A 15,546-nucleotide genomic window follows, 5' to 3' on the forward strand; every position below is an offset into this window, starting at 1 on the left:
CAACACTTCTATTTTTTAAATACTGTTTTGTGGAGTAAATAGTCTTTTTGAACATGGAAATAAAAGGCCGTGTAAGATTAATCTATAAAACTAATAAAATGTTATAATTACGTATATGAAATATTAAACAAGTTTTAAACTTAATCTGTTATTTTTTTAATTACATGAAAGGTTATTATTTAATTACATTTTATGTTTATTTTTTACTAATTAGTACACTTTCAACCCCCCCCCCCCCTTTTTGTAGTTTTATGGACTACTTTAACTATGTTTTTTTAATTTTAAGGAATAAAAGAACTCTTTAAACATAATTCTATTTTGTATTATTTTCCATAAATTAAAACAAAAATGAAAGAGAACAACTGTTTTGGTCGACTGAAAGAAATGAAATTGATTTAATAAAATGTCATTATTTATTATTATTTGATTTCTTTGAGAAAATTGAAATAAAAAGACATATGGCATAACATTTACGACGTGTTTTCTATTATTTTATTCGAGATTAGCATAAACAACATTCATCGATTTCCTTATCAATTCACCTAACCATTGTTTAAACATCAATAAGTGTACGGTAGCTTTATTTTATTTCATTAAACCCATCATTAAAATATATATGAACACGTATAGTAATGTTTGAATTCGTTAAAAACTGAAATAAAATGCCATTAATCTCATTATTTAAATTGTTTAAAAATTAGATAACCTCATGCATAATATTATTATTATTATTATTATTTTATTTCATTTTTATCCTATATATTTTTTTTCTTTTAGTGTAAAATATAACAATAATTTACATCTCTTCACAAAATTTACGTTTTGTTTGAATTAAACGATGCAAAATGAAATTATATAAAATAAATAGAGTAAGAGAATAACAAAATAAGTAAAAAACTATTTAAATTAAAAAAACGAAAAAAAATATTTCTACCATAATATTATTTTAATTATTTTTATATTTATATTTTATGATTTTTATTATTTTATAAATATTTGAAAATTAAAAAGCAACATAACTAACTAATTATGATTATATTATATATCGATTAAGGTATCAACATGCAAATTTAATAGATTATATTGAGTTTTTGTGTTTTTCTTTTTTCTTTTTCGAAGTTGAATTTGCATAATATTTTGCAGTTTCTACATTGGTGACTGAAACGACACCCATGTGCATATTTTAATCTGTTTTAATATTGTAACATAGGTGTTTAGGCAATAATTATCAAAATTTGGATAGAGAAAATATAAATAAACTGTGTTAATCATTAGATGTGCTAGACATACATAGAAAATATTACTATCTGCATGCATGCTTCCTTAGTTTGTCTGCACGTGTCTTTCTGTACTAGACATCAGTTTATGGTCACGCTTAAGTAATAATTCAATTTACAATTTTCGTTTTCTTTTCAACTTTCCAATATAAAAGGTTTTTTCTTTTCTCAAAGTTGAAATGATTTAGGTTAAAGTTAGTGGCATGCAACTGGAGGACCCAAATTAAGAAATATCATTTTAAAAGAGTAATTTTTGTTCTCTTGATGAAAGTTTACTCCAAAAGATTTATATAATGAAATGGGATTATTCACATAAAAAACAGGTTTAATGCTTAATGATATGGGTTTGGTTGTTAATGGATATATAGAAGAATAGCGTAGTGGTGGCTGCGCGTGGACCTAGGATGTGGAATTTGCATAATTACTTGGCTACTACGAATCTAGTGTTGCCATTACCAAGACCTGCTAAATTTTTTGTGATGATTACTTTCCCATATTGCAAGGAAGAAGAAGTCTGTAAAGTTTGGAGAATAATGCAAAATCAAACATAAGAGGAACTAATCACATTGCTTTTGACTTATCCCACTTAAAAGTGCTTTTTAATTTTTCCCAGTTCTTCCCAACCCAATCAAATCCTTTGGAATCACTTTACTTCCTTTCTCAGTGGGCTAATCACTATCATTGCCACTACCTTCTTTTTCTATCAATACAGATACTAATAATAATTAAATACTATATATCTACTACACACTTCATTTATAATCAAACACAAACCACACGTGTACCTACTATTTCACTCTCCTTCTTCAATCCTAATTATGCATAGTAGCTTTTGAACAATATCCTTCATACTTGGCCTTTCAGCTTTCTTCTCTCTCAGACATTCAAGTGCAAGCTCCAAGAACACTTTTATGCTTGTCAACATTTTATCTCCCGAGCTCTCTATCGAAAGAAGCCTTTGATCCACCAATTCCATGATTGTACCATTGCTCGCACGTTGGTTCACATGAATTGCCAGGTTCACATCATCTTCATCACGACTGAAGTCAATCGCTTTTTGTGAAGTCAAAAGCTCTAGCAACACAACCCCATAACTATAAACATCACTTTTATCTGTTAACTGATAGTTGCGGTAGTATTCAGGATCCAAGTACCCCAACGTTCCCTGAGCACATGTTGAAACGTGACTTAGTCCTGGGCTAGCCAATCTGGAGAGTCCAAAATCTGATACCTTGGCATTGAAATCATCATCCAATAGTATGTTTGTTGACTTAACATCTCTGTGGTAGATTGGAGTGTGTGCAGCCGAATGCAGGTAGGCCAATGCCTCTGCAGTTTGAAAAGCAACCTTGAGCCTCGTTTTCCAGTTTAGAAAGTTGGAACAATACTTGCCATGAAGATGGTCGTAGAGTGTCCCGTTTGAGATATAGTCGTAGATCATAAATGGTAGCTCAGATTCCACACAGCACCCCAAGAGCCTGACCAAGTTCTTGTGATTGACTTGAGAGAGTATTGCAACCTCATTAAGCACTTGTTGGGTGCTTTTCAGGTTTCCCACTCTAGCTTTCTTCACTGCCACTAATGTTCCATCTTGTAGCTCACCTTTGTAAACTTCCCCAAAGCCACCACTTCCCAAGAACCTCTGTTGGGAAAAACCATTTGTTGCTTTCTTCACCTCTTTCAATTGAAACATCCTACAAGGCTTATCCCCAGCACTTGATTTCAGTTTGTCTTCTCTTTCCTTCGCTTTATTATCTCTATAGGTTGAGATTTTGCGGGACTTTGAGATGATGGTCAGAACCACAACGAGAGAGAAAAAGGTAACAACAGCCCCTATTGAAACCACCAAGCTGGTTTTCCATTTGGGTTTTCTCTCATACTTCACACTCACACACGTTGTGACAAAAGGGTCCCAACGGTGTCCCCCATTACAAAGACAGCGAAATAAACCACTTCTACCAGAAGGGGAACACGTAGAGTCTCCAGAGCAATCCTTTTGTGTCTTGCACACTGGTTCAGGTGGAAGAGCCCATTGAATTTCAAGCCCTTCCTCCCACTGATTAGGAGGCTTGTCCTGGTTCAAATGAAGGATGCTTCTGAATGCTTTGCAGCCAGACTCATGAAGCCTGATCCTGTAAGCTGAAGGTATCCCACCGGCTAGAAAAGTGCAGCAAGGGTGAAGACCGCTTGCACAATCAAGCGCTCGTTTTGTGTCAACATGACCTGAACTCTCTAAGTAACGATGGCAAACACTAGAATAAGTGCAGTTGAGAGGAGAAACCAAGAGGCGTGGGGAGCAATTAAGGAGGAACACTGTATTGGATGAAGTTATATTGAAAGGAAGTGACTGGTTCAACCATATACCGTTGCTTCTGGGCATGTCTTGTGTAACACAGGAACCTGCTAACCAAGGTGATGGCTCCACCACCATGCGTTGGATTGAAGGCATGATTCGGAGAAGGAGATAGGAACTTCCATTGAGGGTGTCGAAGTAAAGCTTTTGAGAGTGGGAATCACAACGAAGCTTGTAGTATGGATCACCACAACTTGGATGTGTGCTCAAAGGATATGGAACTTGCATAGAGCCACAGTTTGGGCAAGTGTTCTGTGAAGCAGTGTGATGGAGAAGGAGAATGAAAAGAAATAGAAAGGTATAAGAATAGCAACAATGGAAGCAGGGTCTCATGTTGCATGGGGAATTATTAGGGAAGAAACATCTTATGAACTGAAAGATACACGATCAATAAATATAAAGGGTGCACCCAGTTACTGCAGAAAAAAGTGGCTGCAAGAATCTACCACAACGAATACTATTCTAGCCCATCCTACACCTTAGGTCCACCTTCGCCAACTGTATAATTCTCGGAAGCTCATATTTAAACAAATATTTTTAACAATTTTTTTAGAACACAACACTCTCACCATTTTATTAGTATGTTTGAATTTATTTTAAAAAAAATATTTGAAATGGATTAATTATAAACTCTCACGTATGCATTGTCAAAAAAGAATTGTTAAAAAAATTGTTTCCATGATTCTTGGATCGTGATATTTTGAAAACTATTAAAAGAAATTTTTTCATAAAAAAAAAATTCTTTTAACAATAATTTTTTAATAACTTTTTGATAATACAGTTATGATTAGTTCATTTTAAACATTTTTAAAACATAAATTCAAATAGACTAATAAAATGATAACATATAGTTTGTCATAATATCATCATCTTTTTCATAATTCTCAAGCATATTTTTATAATATCATCATCTTTTTCATAATTCTCAAGCATATTTATATGGAGAGTTAATTTTTCTTTTACCTAAATGGACATGCCATGTTACGTATGGACAAATTTTAAAAATATTAATAGGCAAGTTGTGGAATCCCGTGTATATCTTCAAGACGCCTTCAAGTCTAACAAATGGAAAAGTTGAAGTTGTGCATACAGCTTCAATTACATGACTACAACTTATAATTGATTACATCTTCGGTGTAATCAATTACCAAGCATTTAATGGTAAAACACTATTTTAATTGATTACAGATATTAGTAATCGATTATCCTACGAGAGTTTGCTATAGAAGACATATTTTAACCGTTGATTAAATGATTTCTAGTTTATATTAATAATAATGTAGGTAGAATATCGTAAAATACAAGGTAGAAGACTAAATTAATAATAGTAAAAAATTATGAATACAAAGATGTAAAAATTATTGATGAAATGAAGATGTTTTTTATGATGACTTTTGTTGTGAGATTAAGAACAACTTTTAGATTTATCCAAGATTGGGAATTACATCCTCGAATAATTAATTACACTGATGATATAATAAATTAACATTATAGAGTAGACTATAACTTGTAGTAATCTATTACCACACATTAAAATTGTGTGAGGGTACTCAACTTCAACTTTTCACATTTGTCTCTGGAATTGTTTTTGTGAATGCATCACTTCTTTATATAAAATTATACGGAAATTACACGAGTTATCATTTAGGTAATTTTTTTAAAATTTGTCTATACAATATTTGCCCAAGAAAAAAAAAAGTTAATTATTATGAATAAAAATATTATTTTGATAATTTTTATAAACGTATCTTATTTAAAAGTAAAGAAAATTATGTAAATGATTTTTTTTTTCAATTTTAAACAACTCGGCATTAAAATTATAAGTAACTTTTTTTACAAATCTCTAAAACATTTAAAACCGAATCAAACTCGATCCATCTTTTAGTTCTTTTAATTATATGTTATCCAAAATTTAATATAGATTATGATGGTTTATTTATATAATATTTTTTTATGTTAGAATTAATGTTGAATAAAATTTGTTAGAATAAGTTTTGGGTGATTCCAATATCATCTTAAAAAAAATTAAATTTAATCAAACTTTACAAAGAAGAGAGATTTATAAGATGGGACTTATGTCTCCCTATATACTTGAAACTTATTTTATGTAAAATCTTTAATATGAACTCTTTTTTTTTATCGTGAAAGGACAATTTTCTTTAAAGTTAAAATATAATTATTATATTTTGTTGTGAAATTAAGTTAGTCTTACAATAATTTAAAATATATTTTTTATATTGATTATAATTTATCAAGTATAAAAAATGGCACAGATAATACTTTTTTATACTGGTGATAGTTATAATCAATATAAAAAGTGGATAGGTGATTTTTGTGATAAATAAAAACATTTATCAATTCTAATTTTAATCGGCATAGAAAATGGATGCAATAATATATTTGTAATAAATTAAAAAAAATTCTATATCAATTATGTTTTTATAATAAATAAAAAAATTTTCAATACCAATTTTAATTATAACCAATTTAGAAAATAGTTTCTTATATTTTTTATTTATTTATAAACAAAAACCTATACTTAAACCTTTCAACTTTTGAAATCCTTAAGCAGAACCACGCATTTCAATCGTGAATCCTTTTTTTCCTAATCAAGCCACCTTCGTGCAACCACGACACTAGGAGGTCGCCACTGTGATGCTGACGTCAGCGACTACCTTTGCTAGTGTGAGTTCTTCTTCTCACGATGAGGCTCGTCTACTTGTCATTTCTCCTCTGCACTTACTACCATGAGCATGCATGGGTCTCCTTTTCTTGCGCCTCAACACCCTCGTCATTGATAGGAAACAATGTTCGAGCAAGGAGGCGCGTAATCATGAATAGGGTATAGGGTCCTTGGTACTTTTGGATCTATTTAGTTTATTGATTGTGTTGTTGGAGCTGCTTTGTGTGCTACTAAAAATTGCTTACCTAGTTAGATTTGTTGAGCTTGTTGTTGTTAATACTTTGTTCACTAAATTGGAATATTTGGCCTCAAGAGCATTAAATCTAGTGGAGAGATCTTGGTTTTGTATGTTACTATTGTTCGAGGATGTCTGGTCTTCATTTCGTGGACTCGAATTTGAACAGTGCAGTTTTTGTAAGAAAATGGTTAACACTTGTGCAAATGAATGAAGACAACCAATTTGGACCAACAATGTTTTGTCGAAATCAACAGTATCTAACTAAGCTTAACGTCATCTTTGTTAACCTCGATAAAATCTGACCGAGCTCATCAATTTAGTCCGAAAACCTTTTGTTATTGTTTTATTCATTACTTGACATTTTTAATATACCACTTACAAAAAGTTTAAGTTATAATGAGACGGATTTAGTCAAATAAGGTAAACTTTTGAAATTTTGGAAGGATTTGGACAAATTTTTATATACCAATTATACCTTTAACGGATATAAAAAGTAATATAAAATCAATCTCTTTTGTTCGTGGAAGTTAAGTTGTTAAAGCTTGGATTCTTATTCTTTCTTTTGCTTGATGTGTATCGTTTTTTTTTTTTTTTTTTTGTGTTATGTCGGTGTGGTTCATATCACAATCCTTTTGTAAATTAAAAGATCGAACCTTGCTTTGAAATAAAAAGAATCGAACAATCGATATGAGTCTTGGTGAACCTCAAAAATTGTATTGCATGATAAAAGTATATTCTTTCCTGCTCTAGAAAATCCTATCATCCTTATCTTTCCTTATGAATCCTAACCTAATCAAAGTCAAGAAGCCTCTCGTTGATTTTCCTTAAAAAGGTCATTGATTTCACTTATTTGCTGATATAAAAAATCCTTAGACTTATATGCATTTATGTTACAATAGTCTTTCCTAACTTAAATTGAGTGTGGGCGTTTCCATGGACAACATCTCCATCATCCAGCTTGAACTCTGATGGACGCAATCATAGAATTTTGGACACGCAATCAGAAAAGGAACAAATGTCATAAAAATGGTGGTCATGAATGGCATCAAACTTTCGTAGCCATATATACACTCTCTTTATAAGGTGCAAAGTGAAAAGGTTTTTGGCATGTACTCAATTCTTTCAGTGTTTCTCTTTCTTTTACACAAGCGATCATAGTGGAGAAATTATAGTAATTTAAATATATCAAAATGCAAGACCATTATACTTATTGCAGTATGAGTAATTATATCAAAATGCAAGACACATTGATCATATATGCATGCGCAACCACATTAATATTAAACCATTATAATATCGCCATGTGAATTGAAGTTGAAGGTTCAAATTAACAATTATACTGCTATACTTGAGAACGGTGAAAATGGAGTTGACATGAACTCTCACATCAGTAGAAAAGAAATAGCTAACCTGGTAATATAGTTCACAAATGGTAAATGATGTCCTTTTGCTGTTGGCTGTCACGCAATATAATGAAGATATTCTTAGTGTTTTTTCATGTACAAAGTGGGAGAAAAGATTCTGCATAACAAAAAACACTACACACATTATATATAGTTTATTTCTATCTCAGTAAGAAAAAGTAAACACACTTATCATCCTCTTGCACCATAAAATTTACAATCATTTTATACAGGAAGAAGAAGAATTACTATCTATATCTAGACGAAAAGAATATCAGTTAGCTTTCCCGCTGGTATAAAAATCTTACACATTAATTAATTGGGTAATGATATTTTAACAACACTTTTTGACAACATTTTTTACAACGAACAGGACACGCGTCATCAATTTATTGATCTATTTGAATTTATTTTTAAAAAATATTTAAAACGGACCAATCACAAACTGTTACGTATGCTTTGGGAAAAAATTGTTAAAAAAATATTATTAAACGAAGTTTTTCCTAATTAATTAGAAGTTAATTTAGATATTAAAAAAATTAATTATCTTATTATAAACAAAAACAATTAATTTTCGTATTTTGAAGGGTTAATTTTTATCTCACAACATACCTCTGTCAAAAAACAAAAAGTAGAGGATATACCGTTTACGCCCAACAAAACAATTCAAATATGTGTAAATATGTTATGAATGTTTGTATTAAAGTTGTTTTAATGTTTTCATTTTTAATTAATTTGTCTACAAAAACTGCTTATTTTTCTCTTTTCATATATAAGTTTACTTGTATTTTTAATATTTTCAATTATCTTGAATTTATTTCTAATTTTTTAATTTAGCCTCTATTATTATAACAATGTAATTTTGGTTTATCTATTTATTTGACATTTAATTTTAATATAAAAATTATATGGCATTCTATTATAATATTATGTAGTAAATTTATATTGGTGTGATGAAATTTTAGATAATTTCACGTTGTTGTTTTTATTAAATATTATTAATGAAAACACATGTGACTATGCGTGTTTATTTTTATTTGATAATAAAAATAATGAAATTATTATTATAAAAATAAATATAAATAATTTTTTATTTATTTTGTAGATATTTTTATTTATTGGGTAGATAATTTTATTTATTTAATTTAAAAAATTATATTTAAAAAATAAGCTAAATTTGAATAAAATAGTAACACGGATAAAAAAAATAGACACTAAGAATAAAAATTTCCTTTATATATAAATATAGAAGTAAAAATAATAAATAATTAATTAGTGCAACTCTAAACTCGACATATAGTTTGCTTCTGGTATTGATATCTAGTCCCAGCTAAAAATATTATAAACTTAAAATAAGTCAACTTAAAATAAGTCAACTTAAAATGAGAAGATTACAATAAGTAAAAGTACAATTAAGTATTTTTTATAAGCATAGCTTATCGTGGACACTCTACTTAATATTATAGTAGTAAGAAAAAGACAATTTATAAACAATGGTTTTATGCATGTTAAGAGTCAAATTTAGTGCCTAAGATAATGTGATAAACAATGTTCACTTACAAATGTCTATTTTTTAGGAATTGGTGGCCATCAGGGGCTAGGGCGTCGTCTTTTTACTTATAGCTATCTTTTATTGTATTTTCGCTTAATTCCATAATTTTTTACAAAATATTTACACCTTCATAATTTTTATTTTTAATTTTGTAAATATTAGTATGTCGTATATAAAATTATACATTTGTTTTCAATTGGTTGTCGAATTATTAAATGTTTAAGTTATAATAAGTCATACAAGATCAAGTTGGGTAGTCCATTTTGATATATTGTTTTTATCTGAGAAGATTGATTTACCTTTTTGCGACCACAGTGTAATAAGTAAACAACATAGATTGAAGTTGGCTAGAATTACTAAAGCAAATACATATTAGACTTGATTCATTATAATATGAGAAAATTATTGAAATTATCCCTAGGAGTGACAATATTTTGTGTCAATTAATGATTATTTCAAGAGATTGTGATGTACCTTATCAAGAGGAAGTCAAATTTACTTGTATTCAAGGAATCAAAAACACGAGTAAAGCTTTAAACTAGAAAAAGAATTTAAGTGCTTAGACTATGCTAGCAATGTGAAGAAGTATCGCCTGTGGGGTCCCACTACCCGCAAGATTAGTATTAGTAGGGATGCAATTGATGCTTCAACCAAAAGGCTTTAAAGAATAAGAAAAGTTGGTTTTCACGTTGAACAAATCTTTGTATCGTTTAAATTAGACGTCTAGGTGTTCGTACAAGAAAATTTGATTCCTTCACTAGCCTTGGTTACAACAAACAAAGTTTAGACCATTGTGCTTATTACAATAGGTTTGGTGAAAATGATTTTATCATATTCTTTTTATATGTGGGTGACATATTTGTGGTAAGTCTCAACAAAGTTTGAATCAGAAATTGAAGGCATAGTTGGCTGAGAAGTTTGATAAGAAAGACTCAGGACCAACAAATAAGATTTTAGGGATGCAAATTCATCGAGATACAAAAGATAGGAAGATTTGGCTTTCTCGGAAGAAATACTTATCGAAGATCTTGTAGTGCTTTAACATGCAAGATTGCAAGCCAATATTTATCCTATTTTCTATCAGTTGTATATTATCCTTAAATATGAGTCCTATCAGTAAAGCGAAGAGGATGAAAAGAGTATACTGTGCATCGAGGGTGTGTAGCCTTATGAATATTATGATGTTTACAAAACTAGATATTACACAAATAGTGAAAGTGGTTAATAGATTTATTGACAATCAAGGTGGTTAGCATTTGAAAATAAACAACATGGATGACAAAGTACTATGTGGATACATGGATATTTGATTAGTTTAATCAAAATTGTGAAGGACAAAAGTTTCACATTTGTGGAAACTTCTATGGAGCCTTGATGTGTTCTTATATAAATAGACCATGGTTCCTTAACATCTCTTTCTCCTTTCCCTTGTATGTTGGAGAGAAAATTCCAAGAAAGAATATTAGTTTCATTTAGAGATTTTAATATTTGTTTTTTTATTTCTTACAACAAAAGAGAATATTATATAATTTTTACCATTAGTATAAATTTTCATTTGTGGATATTTTTCTCATTTTTACTTGTGTGAACTTATACAATTTGTCTCCTACTTAATATTGAGTTGATGTTTAACGAGTGAAAGAATTATATATTGATCGACAAAATAATTTTTGGTAAAAAAATGTTTATATTTTTCTTGAAACTTAAGATTATTTAAAGTCTTCTTTAGTTTTTAAAATATCATATAGTAAGATAAAAAAAAAAGTGTGATAAGAACTTGATAAAAGAATAATAAGATAAGAATTAATCATCCTGAGAATTTGATATAAAATACAGGAATTATACTTAACATATGTTCGTAAAGGAGAGATAAGAAATGATATATAATATTTGAGAAATTAAAAATATACTTAATTTTGATTGTACTTATATTATGTATATATATACACTTATATATATATATATATATATATATATATATATATATATATTCACCGTTGAATCAGTTTTTTTACCTGCATTGTAAAGATATGTATATTAGTTGAACTGTAGTTTGCAAACTAAAGTCTGCATTTTATGGGAGACAAAGTTTTATCTTCCGATAATGTTTAGTATTAAGTAGTAACGAGTATTTTAAAATTAAAAAAAAATGACACTTCATGAAAGGCCAAATGAATCAACTTTTAGAAACATCTAAAAGAAACAAACATGGTTATAATACTAAATCATCTTAAACCTTAAACATTATTCTTTGGTTGGAGATCTCATATAAGTTAGAATTAAGACTAAATCATGGTTAATAAGTGAAAACAAATGTCATGAGGATTATACGACTGTATCTTACATTTAAACCTATTATGGGTGGGTTGTTACTTGTACATGTAGCTGGTGTTACACTATGCTGAATACCTATTTACAATGTAAATAGATAAACACCTTCAAATTTGATGAGATATGTTAATGGTAGATAACATTGTGGTAGATATATGTTTCAAACTGAAGGAGGAAGGAGCTAGCTAGTGTTCAGAGTGACTGCTTCTGTGCCAAACTGGGAAGCTTCTTGGTAACAGCTATAGCACATAGTAGTAACTTGGCTCAAGCACTAGAACATGATTTCCTTCTAGGAACTACATTTTCTTCTGTCCCTTTGGAAACAGAATGCCTAACTCTAGCCTTTTCACTGCCTTCCACCCATCTCTTGAGCCTTTCAAGCAACTTTGTCCTTTTTGAAGAACCACTGTCACTGTGATCATGGCCACCACGATGTTCATCAAAGGAAGGATCGCTGTGTAGTTCGTGCTCTGAGTCATAATGGATGACCACATCATTTCTTCCAAATTCCAATTCTGAATGGATTTTATCTTGATCCTGTTGTTGTTCATGAGGCCTCTTTAGATCATGCCTTAAACAGGCATTGGTCCACCGCAAGTAAATCAGTTCTTTTGCTTCATCTGCTCGTTCTTTCTTCATCTGCTCTAGTTCATCCACAACCTGTTTGTACTCTTCCCTACTTACATCTCCACCTTCAATCTGCAAATGGAAAACCTTATATTGTATCCTTATAAACTCTCCCTTCAAAGAAACAATTAACAACTAAAATAGTTATCTTTTTAGTAACACTACTATTATTTTGATTATTGATCTGAGAAGCCTTCTAGGTTTGAACCAGTAAATGATGGGTTTTATGCATTGCTTACCCTTGAAGCATGTGATTTTTCTGCTGTGTCAAGCTTCTTCAGAAGTTCATTCTTTTCATTCTGCAATTGATCCAAATCCCTCTTCAGCTCTTCCATTTTATCCTCTAATTTACCTATGACATCAACTTTTGTTTCCAAGGCATCACGGCTTCTCAAGATTTCTTCTTCTTCCATTTTTATCTTCAAAGCCTGCTCCTTGGCCACGCGGGTTTGTGCCTTTGATTTCCTCGTTAGCTTCTGAAATTTCCTCCGAAGCATTCTATTCTCAGATTTCAAACGCTCAATCTGTTCTACAACTCTGAGATATTGAGCAGCAAAACTCTCCAACCTCCTATTCTGTGTCTCCACCGATGAAATCTCCCTATCCAAGAAGTCAACTCGAGCAGTCTCAAGTGACAACATGTTTTTGATCTCCCCAACCACCATTTCTTGCTCTTTCAACCCACAATAACGATCAAACTGCAAACGCAAGGCCAACTCTTTCATTTGCATACCCTCAATCCTGCTTCTTAAGCCATTAATCTCCTCTTCTAAACATGGGATGTCAGGGATCAGAAAACTTTCAGCAACAACACTTTCATCCAAAGTTGTACTATTTCCTTCATCTTCCATACAAGAGAGGCTATGGCTATGACAACTTTCTTCATATGAAGGGTCGTGATGGGAATCGCTTTCATGGGAACTTGCTCCATTTGGTGATAAAGAAGAGGTTTTAGAGAGGCTTTTCTTTGCCACGAACCAAGCATAGACAAAACCAGCAAAAGACACAGCCAAAGGAACACCTGCTTTGAGGATCACTGGCTTCAGGACCTCATGCTTTGATGTTGAGTTTTCCATTCTGAAGAACAGAGACAAGTATAATTTCAGAGATTTGGTTAGACTTTTATTTTGATCAAAAACACAATGGAAGACACTAAATATATTGATTTGATTCTTGTTGTGCGTCGCGTTAGCAAAGATTTGAAAGATGGTTTCCTTTTAGAGGAAGAAGCACAATGATATAGCTTTTTGACTTCCCCTGGAGGCCTTCTACGCCACCAAATGCTGTCAACTACCTTCTTCTTCCTCTTTGGAATCTAATTCTTTTCTGAATTAACAAAAATTTTGGCTTCTTTCCTTCTACGGTAAACCATGCTGTGAGGGTATAGTTTTCACATTTCTAAAGCTTGAGCATTTACAGGGAAAATGAACTCCATTTCGCTGTGAAAAATTATTCCTTGAATGGTGTGATTTCACATAATCAGGTTGGAATCAAGACTTTGTATAAATTATTTGGATTTCATTATTAGATCAAATGTAGTAAGTATGATGATTTTGTGTCTCGGGATTAGGGTTTATGGGTGATGATACTAATTAAGTGACTATAAAACTTAAATATATTTGTAAGTTTCTCGATTTAATATAATTAATTTTTAGTCTTTTAAAAAGTTTAGGAAAATTAATTTTTTTCATTCATCCTTCTTTTACATCATCTTACTTTTTTGAGGCAGGGAGAGTAAGGAAAGGAATAATCCTACTTTTACTTTTTGTTGTATTTTTATCTATGTATATTTTTTTTTTTATATACTAACTATTGATTTTATTTTATTCTTGTGTTAGTGCGTTCTCCATTGCCAAGTTTGATATTATTCTTTCTACTTTAATTTTGGAAAATGTTCCAGAATAAAAGAGATCATGCCAAAAAAAACTATAGAATACAAACTCGTGAATCTTTTAACTTAAACTTTATGAAAAAATTATAGTTGACCATGTACTTCACTAAATGATCTGAGATCAATTTTATCATAAAATAGACTTAAAAAAATTAGTTTAGGCTTCTGAATATCCAAAAAATTGTTTTCAAATGAAATATATATATATAGTTAACTTTGTTTCGTTTAAATACCTAGTTTTCGTATTTTCTTCATTTCAATAAACTTGAAACCGTATTTATTAAAACAGAGACTAAGAAAAATCTTTAACTTTGACTTTTTTTTATTCGCTTATAAAGCTTTTAAAAAAATTAGTTATGTTTTTAATGTCGATGCTTCAAAATCTGAAAAGTTTAGGAAACCTTTTTTTTTTTTTTTAATTTTCTATTCTTTTGATAAATAGTTTTAAAAAACTTGGTTAAATATTATGAAGTTACTGAGATTCTCAATCATTTATAACTTTTTTTTATAGAACTTAATGTTCTTAATAAAAAAAGGTTAGAGTCAAAATTTTGAAAGAAAGAAAGTGACGTGTTGATAAAAAAATGTTAAATATTTCTAATTTATACTTTAAATATAAAAAGTTTCATCGTATCTATATTTATTTTTAATTTTATTCTTTAAGTCAATATTTGTTAAATTAAAATAATTATTTTATCAATTTTGTTTTTTATGTGATTTTTTTTAAATTTAATCTTTTTTAATTTGAATATTTTTTAAGCTTAACCATTCTTTTATTTATAAAACTTCATATAAAATAAACAAATACAATTTACAATAAAATTACAAAAATTATTTTAATTTTATAATTATGATAATAATAATTTTATTTTCTTTTCTTAAGCTGACTTGATTTTGAAAATCTACACTCAGATACATTCTTTTTTTGTTTTTGCTAATATTTAATGTTTGACAGTTAATTTATTGTGGTGTTCAATAATCCTAAACAAAGCCCCACTTTTAGAGGACAGAATTAAATCTTTAGAATTAGTGAATCACAGGATGAAAGTACTCAGTGAGTAAAAAAATTCTTAATCCCGTAAAATTAGAAGCTTCGTAGTTTAGGATAAACCCACTTTAAAGAACCATATTTCATCCTTATATAAAGAAGAAAGAAACAAATCTTTTTTAAGCTTTAAAGAGTTCGTCTGT

General features: G+C 29.9%; 2 protein-coding genes across 3 annotated transcripts; both read right to left on the reverse strand.

Moving 5' to 3' along the window:
- Window positions 1-1,672: 1,672 nt before the first annotated feature.
- Window positions 1,673-4,136, reverse strand: LOC106757280 (wall-associated receptor kinase-like 20). The gene has a single exon (XM_014639917.2). The coding sequence runs from the start codon at window positions 3,961-3,963 to the stop codon at window positions 2,071-2,073; it is 1,893 nt and encodes a 630-aa protein (XP_014495403.1). The 5' UTR covers window positions 3,964-4,136; the 3' UTR covers window positions 1,673-2,070.
- Window positions 4,137-11,886: 7,750 nt separating this feature from the next.
- On the reverse strand, window positions 11,887-13,908 carry LOC106757335 (protein CHUP1, chloroplastic). 2 transcript variants are annotated; one of them, XM_014639979.2, is made up of 2 exons: window positions 12,704-13,908; window positions 11,887-12,536 (listed from the first exon to the last, which is right to left on the reverse strand). In XM_014639979.2, exons 1-2 carry the CDS (start codon window positions 13,538-13,540, stop codon window positions 12,102-12,104), a joined length of 1,272 nt encoding a protein of 423 aa, XP_014495465.1. In that variant the 5' UTR covers window positions 13,541-13,908; the 3' UTR covers window positions 11,887-12,101. The 2 variants fall into 2 exon arrangements, with proteins under 2 accessions (XP_014495465.1, XP_014495464.1); XM_014639978.2 differs by having other exon boundaries at window positions 11,887-12,551.
- Window positions 13,909-15,546: the final 1,638 nt, after the last annotated feature.

This window comes from Vigna radiata, chromosome 3 (assembly GCF_000741045.1).
Source record: "Vigna radiata var. radiata cultivar VC1973A chromosome 3, Vradiata_ver6, whole genome shotgun sequence".
Taxonomy (NCBI): Eukaryota; Viridiplantae; Streptophyta; class Magnoliopsida; order Fabales; family Fabaceae; genus Vigna; species Vigna radiata.